Source organism: Colletotrichum orchidophilum (assembly GCF_001831195.1).
Source record: "Colletotrichum orchidophilum strain IMI 309357 chromosome Unknown Scaffold_48.1, whole genome shotgun sequence".
Classification (NCBI taxonomy): domain Eukaryota; kingdom Fungi; phylum Ascomycota; class Sordariomycetes; order Glomerellales; family Glomerellaceae; genus Colletotrichum; species Colletotrichum orchidophilum.
Genome location: NW_019173004.1, coordinates 66,782 through 73,688, shown reverse-complemented (window position 1 = coordinate 73,688; position 6,907 = coordinate 66,782). Strand labels below are relative to the sequence as shown.

At 57.8% G+C, this 6,907-nt stretch overlaps 2 protein-coding genes across 2 annotated transcripts; one reads left to right on the top strand and one right to left on the bottom strand.

The window, feature by feature from the left end:
• Positions 1 to 418: 418 nt before the first annotated feature.
• Positions 419 to 2,704, bottom strand: CORC01_06422 (uncharacterized protein; the record flags this gene model as incomplete). The annotated part of the gene is made up of 1 exon (XM_022618063.1): positions 419 to 2,704. The coding sequence occupies one exon, from the start codon at positions 2,702 to 2,704 to the stop codon at positions 419 to 421; it is 2,286 nt and encodes a 761-aa protein (XP_022475375.1).
• A 2,655-nt stretch (positions 2,705 to 5,359) lies between these two features.
• On the top strand, positions 5,360 to 6,336 carry CORC01_06421 (uncharacterized protein; the record flags this gene model as incomplete). The annotated part of the gene is made up of 4 exons (XM_022618062.1): positions 5,360 to 5,548; positions 5,673 to 5,810; positions 5,908 to 6,017; positions 6,120 to 6,336. 4 exons carry the CDS (start codon positions 5,360 to 5,362, stop codon positions 6,334 to 6,336), a joined length of 654 nt encoding a protein of 217 aa, XP_022475374.1.
• Positions 6,337 to 6,907: the final 571 nt, after the last annotated feature.

Sequence of the window (6,907 nt, the reverse complement as noted above, 5' to 3'; positions counted from 1 at the left end):
GTACTAGATGGACACTAACAGGCCTCATTCCTCGAATTCGAACGCCTCCGTCATCTACGGATACGCGCGTTATATGTGCTTTCTAGCGTCACGTTGAAGGGGCGGCCTTCCCATCCTCTGTCTCTGTCTCTCTGTCTCCGTTTCTCTCTCTAACATCTCCCCCTCTTAACCCCTCTCATCCGTCGACAAGTTGCCTGATTGCACAGGGTATCACGGTAAGAAAAAAAACAGCAATCTAGACTTCCGCCGCGGTGACCGTGACTGTGATGGTCTCCTCGCTGCTCCCCTTGGAGGTCAGAGTCTCAACAACGGTCGCCGGTTCAGCATCATCCTCTTCCCCTTCATCCTCGACCTCTCTTCCCGACGAGTCTACCTGTCGCCGACCGCCGCGCCGCCATCGCCCCTTCAACCAACGCCGTCAGCTCTTGCTGCCATTATTGGCCACCGTCTTGGGTGGTCCCGCCGTCGCCCGGGGGGTGCGATCGCCGCTGCTCCGGGTGCCGCTGGTAGGAATGTAGAAATCATAGCGACTCGGGAAGAGGATGATGTTGGCCAGCCGCAGGAGTTCCGTCTCCGCTTCCGTCTTTGTCTTGTTTCGTATTCCCTCCTCGTCGTCAATATCCATGGCATCCGCGGCGGGGTTCGTCGAGATGACGCCGGCTGGTTCGACGTCGTAGGGCGCCAATCCCATTGCGCGGAGGCCGTCGACTCCGCCGTACTCCTCGACCTCCTTGGCACCGGGACGATCTTGATGTGAGGCTTCGCTGCCCAGTCCACCCAGAGTGTCAAAGTCCGGTCCCGGCTGGCCGGTCTGAAAGGCCTTCCTCTGGCGAGCCAGGAAAAGCGCATTCGTTTGCGTCAGGGGGCACACGGGAGTGTAGGTGAGGAGGGAGAGCTCGTTGGACTCGTTTTGCAACGACGGCGGGACGCCTAGCCTGGTGCCGCCTGTGATGATGGAGTAGGCCTGATCGCAATGCCATATAACGTAGTCACCGGCCTGCAAGCTGGGCAGGGAGACCAGGCTCCTGCGCAGATGCAGATGCGGGTGCCAGCGTTCCGTGAGACGCTGCGCATGGCCCGGAACGGCCCCGTGGATGATGGTGCTGGGCTCCGTATCGAGGGTCCAGTTGGACGCATCGAGATACGCAGCCCACTGGTCGGCCTTGCCACCGTCCGGCTGCTCTGGCGGTCCACGCTTCGGCGAGAAGAACGGCCGCAGGAGGAAGTAGGCGGCCACGAGCTTGGGCGACGGCAACACGCGCACCATGCCCTGCTCGACCTCGGTGAGCGCCAGGATGCCCTGGAACATGCGGAACACGCTGCAGGCACCCGCGCCGTTGTACAGATCCGTCGTGGCACCGACGCGGCCGGCCGGGTCCCAGGGGTCGTAGGACTCCCAGTCGCCGCGGAAGACGGCCTCGTAGGTGCCGCCGCGGCCGTAGCCGTCCGGTTCCCATCGTTCCAGGCTGCCGCTGTCGATTTGGGCAATGACAGTCGACGAGGCGGTGGTGCTGAGAGAGTCTGCGGCCGAGTTTCCGGTCGGCTGGCCGACGGCGCCGAGCTTGTCGTTGTGAATGCGCAGACGATCGGCGTAGCTCACGGGTGCGCGGGTGATGTGCACGTCGTCCGTCGATTCCCAAAAGGACATGGCAAACTTTTGCGCGCGCAACATGTTGGGATGCGCCCGGGCCCGTACTTGAACGGGCGTCCAGAAGAGATCGATACACGTCGGGTCGTGTAGCGCGGGAGGTTTGAACTCGCGGTTCTTGTCGAGATAGTCGTGAGTTTCGTGCACCCATTTCTGGGCATCGCTGGGCGGGACGACGCCGCGGATGACGGCCACGCCGTACCGGCGCAGCCTGTGCGCAAAGGCCTCGACGCGGACGGGGTCATTGATGTCGGTGAAGTTGATGGACGGGATCAGCTCGGAGCCGCGGGTCTGGATGTCGGCAATCTCGGTCCTCAGAGCGTTGATGAGACGGTACCAAGAAGCCTCGACGGCGGTCTCGTGACCGGTGATGAGCCGCTTCTTGACGCCGGCGAAGCGCGACGGCAGCGGGATGGGCTCGGCCCCGTAAAAGGAGACGACCGGGGGCTCCATACTTTTGGGGAAGACCTTGCGGCTTGCAGCGGCTGCAGCAGCGGCAGTGGACGAGCGCGTCGTCGCGGCGGAGGTGACAGCTGTGATGGCTGCAGACGAAGGGGGCGATGTGAGGAGGGCAGAGGTAGGGGAGACGGAGGTGGCCCGGGACACGGCGGTAGACGACGGCGGGGTCGTCTTAATAATTCTGGAAGAAGTCCTGCGGCCTCCTCCTGCTGGTTGTCCTCCTGATATCCCTCCTATTATTCCTCCCCCAATGCTCCCAACGCTTCCGCTGCTGCTGTTTGACCCCGTACGTGTACCTGAACCGAGCCCCCTGCGAGTCTTCTTGCCAAGCCGCGATTTGGGGGACTTGACGGAGGAAGAAGAGGAGGAGGGTGCAGCGGGAGCTGGTGTGGTGCTTCCTGAGCTTGTGTTGCTACTGGTTGTCTCGGTCAGGATCGCTGCTGTGTTCCCGGCGTCTCCAACTCCCCCAACTTCTCCTCCTCCACCTCCTTCTCCTCCCCCATCTCCATCTCCATCTCCATTTCCTCCTCCTTTCCCCCCCTCCTCATTTGCGGGGGGAGCCTCGGTGGGGCCAGCGGCCCAGCGGGCCAAGATCATCCGAGCTGCCGTCGCCCAGAGATCAAAGGGGGGAGGGGGTGGGTGGGGAAGAACCCGCGTTGACTCGCCCAGTAACTCGAGAGCGCGGCGTGGGCAGTGTGTATGGATGTACACACTCACACTGATACGGGCCTATGCGCGATTCCTGCAGCCAAAAGACGGCTTATGTACTGATACCAACGGTTTGCAACTGTACAAGTCCTTCCAGCAAAATGCCTCGTGGGACAAGTGAGCGGCTCTTCCACCGTCAGCCAACAGGTGCGCAGGTGCGTTTTCCGATAGATGACCACTGTGCTGCGCTTATGGCCCGGTCTTGTTTTCGGCCTGAGGAGAAGAATGACAGGTCAAGTGCTCAAGTGACTGGTGCATTTGTTGTTGAGATTCACGGAAGTGAAATCGAATATCGAATCCCGGCCGGCCGCTGTGGGAGTGAGGCTAAAAGTCGATCCAATCGTCGCCCCGAGGCTCCAAAAATGACAGAACGAACGCAATGCGTAAACCTGTTTCTCAATAGTCTCCGGTTTATATATCCCGAGATGTCTCGTGACGGCGTACACCACACCACAGTGTCGTAGACCTTCAACGGCTGTTATTCCCAAAGTGGTGGAAACGGGCAGTCCAGCCGAAGTAGTGTACCAGAGACCCGGACAGACAGCGGGCGGCGGCGCAGGAACAGAGCAGGTCTGTTCTAGTGTCGCTCGGAGGTTTTTATTGACAGCAGTTCCGAATCGAGAAAAGAATGGCACCTCGTGACCGTCCCAAAGGGGGTTGCGAATAGCGGCGGATGAAGACGGCCGAAGTGGTAAGAAGCGGCAGAGTTGGCTGTCTAACAAATGCCTCGCGAGAAATCGGGGAAGAAGAAGACTATGCAACAATGTGTCGATGTGGCTGAAATTGACAGAATCCCCTGAAAAAGCCTTTCCAAATCAAAGAAGCTCGCACAATGTGTGTTTTCTTGGGGCATCACGAAGACTTTATCATCGAGACCACGGCCCACAACACGACGCAGAATGTGTCCACAAATCCCATCCCCAGCGTTAGCGTGGCCACAGGAACACAGGATACAGGGCCGACAAGCTGGTCCGGCCGTTCTGGGCTTGGGATATGGAGGGGGGGAAGGGGGGGCATCTGCGACGAGATAGATTGCTCCAGTCATGTCCTCACAGGCTCACTTACACCAAGATTCAACCCTTCCGGATGAAAAGAAAGTAGAACGGGAGGGGGCGCCGCCGCGGGCCATACGGGCAGACTAAGCGCTCGTGGCCCCATCACGACCTCCACAACCTCCGTCTGCGCTGCCCGCCGGGCCGCGAACCCGCGTCACGGCTAATGTGCGGAATCTCACTCCGCGCGTGGGTTGGTCAGAGCCTGGAGCGGCCTCCTCCAAAAGTCCAGAGGAGTCTCCCCGGTCAGAGAGGCCGCTTCTTCCTTCGCCCGCATCCTTGTCACGGCCTGCTGCTCTGTCCAATCAACTCCCCAGTCTCAGGCATGCGTGCCATGGACGGAATCGTACAAGCCTGCTGTACGACGGATACAGACAGTGGGAGGTCCCGTAAAAGCCGCCCGCCCCCATGTTTGTGGGAAAGCCCGGGCGAGGAGCCGTTGTGACCAGTCGGCTTTGCCTTATTCTCCCTGGAAACATTTCTTTGACCATTTCTCAAATTCTCAAATCCTCTCCTTGTCTCTGTCTATCTACTCTGTCTATCTAGTAAGGTTGGTTACCAGGGCCAGAACACAGTCAGCCAGCCAGACCCTGCCCTTCGGCGCAAGATGCGCCGCAGCAGGAAAAGGTGTTGGGAGTTCCCCCAGCCTGAGTCGCGCGCTACATGCGACTTTATGCCAAAAGGAACAAGCATGTCGCAAAGTTGAGAACATGTGATGATGGACAGCAATTGTAAAACACTCGCAGCAAAGTTTTTTTTTTTTTCTTTTTGCTCTTTTCCCAACGTCTTTGCATTGATCATGGCCAAGCACTGATCTCCAAGTCGTGCGATTTTCCAGATGCGAACCTGACTAGCAGCTTTCACGTACTTCTGAGACGTGGACCCGAAGAGCCTGGCGAGGACCGAAACAACAGATTGCCGAGCACTGCCTACTTATTCCGTTACTCATGAACACTCGCAACGTTGCTGCAGGTTGTTGGGCCGAGCCGCTGACTAGCTGAAGATGACGAGTGACTCCAGACTACGGGGCAACGACGCCCGAGAGCTAACCATCTGGATTTTGGACTTGTTTGAAGGGGGTATGCCATCGGGACAGATGAGATGGACACTTACTACTATTAAGTAGGTATCATAGCGTAGCAGCAGCGAAAGCGAGACGAACGCCCGCGACCGATGGCCATATCAGCCTCCAATAGCGTGTTTATTTGACACCAGGCGGGCGGCCCAGACTGGGACGGTCGTGGGGTGGGAGAACCGACCTCCATCGAGATTTACCTTTGGCGCCAGGTTTCATTGCCAGTGTTTCGTGCGCGTCAACACACACCACCTGTTCGCTGCAGACGGTCCATCGGAACTGGATCAACCTCAACCAGCCCAGTCAGTAACCAAGCAGGGTGGTGGTGGTGGTGGCGGCTATTATTACTGGCAACCTGAATGCATCCCGCGAAAAGACTCCGTGGGCTAAGCACCACGCTGGCCTGCTGGCCCCCAAATGGCGGGCAAAACGCAGAAGCTCCGTCTACCCCGATTCCCCGAGACCCCCAGCCAGTCCTTGCGGGGGTATAAGCAGTCCTTCTTCCCAGCCGCCAACATGGCGGGCAAGGGTCTCCCGTTTGCCATCTCGCGTGGACTGGACTTTTGGTGCAAATCTCCGTCCATTGTAACGGCTACTGCCTGCTTGGTCATCCAGTAGCCGAGAGACCTGCCCGATCCACCAATCCGACTGGACTGGATGGTGGCATACGAGCCCTTGGGTCAGATGGTCCCGAGAAGAAAGTCCGCACACGGCACACGCCGCCGTTCAGTGGCACATTGCCCGCACTCTGCACGTCTTGACATGGAAAGAGGATCCGGCAATACGACGGACCACGGGCGACGACGACGAACGAAATGTCCTGAAACCCGATGATCCTCAAGGCTCTCTCGGCTGCGCGGAGCCGCGGGTTAGTAGAATACGACACTGCAACTTCTGCCCAACCACTCGCCGCGTGTTCTCACGACCTCAGCTTCCGGGGTAACGTACTTGAAATAAAACATTAGTCAAGGATTCAAACGAGCGAGCAGCATGAGACGCTGGTTCTCGGACTGGTCTCATCGCCGATCAGTTTGGATAAGGTGTCGCGAGAGGGTGCAATGGTGGGTGTATGGAAGTGTGTGCATGGAGCCTTCTACTGCACATGGTCCGTCCGATTTCTGTCACTGGAACTCATTCTTCGGCATGCTTCTGTCAGAGAATCTTCTTTCTTCTGCAGACTGCAGATTGTACAGCAGACTGTTGAAGCGGCGGCTCGGCCGAAACTCTTACTGCTGCAAACGCCGCCGACTTGGGCTCTGGGCTCTGGCAAGGATGGTGCCGACGGGCTCGTCATCTCCATTGTGGACAGACTTTCTGCCAGGCAAAACAACGTAGCACGGACAACGGACCGCCTCTCTCTCCCTCTCCCATTTATGCCAAGATTGACGATTTAAACTTTAGGCATGAACCTTATTGTAATCAGTCGGACGCAGTTTGCTACAGCCTACTCACACACGCAACTCGCTTTTTTTCATCTGTTCTTTCAACCAGACATACCCGTAGCATTCGCATCCCCTGCATATCCTCAAAAGTGTTTGCGATGAAGGCAGCCAAACTCGCTTGAACACCGCCGACTCCCGCGGCTGGGAACGGCAATCCAACGTTAGACGTCCTTCCTTCTCTCTCCACCATCTTCCGCCGTTGTTGATACGCCGTGGCGCCCGCCAGGGAGACCTGCGTAGAGTTACATACTCTGCAACTTGATAAGCAAGCCTAGAGAGTCCAGGGGCCACGACGCCGGGTTTCAGACGCCGGTTAGCACGTAGTTGAGAAACAAAATTAGCCCTACTCTACACTCCAATCTACATAGAGGTTTGCTGATCTTGGCCCGTTGAACTCTGCAATTAACTCGAATAAACTTTTTGTGATGCCTTCCCAAATCGTCGAAAGATTGTCACTGTCGACGACCGAACATGCCGCACAAATACACTTTTTTTTCTTCCCATCTTCTGCCCTACTCTATCT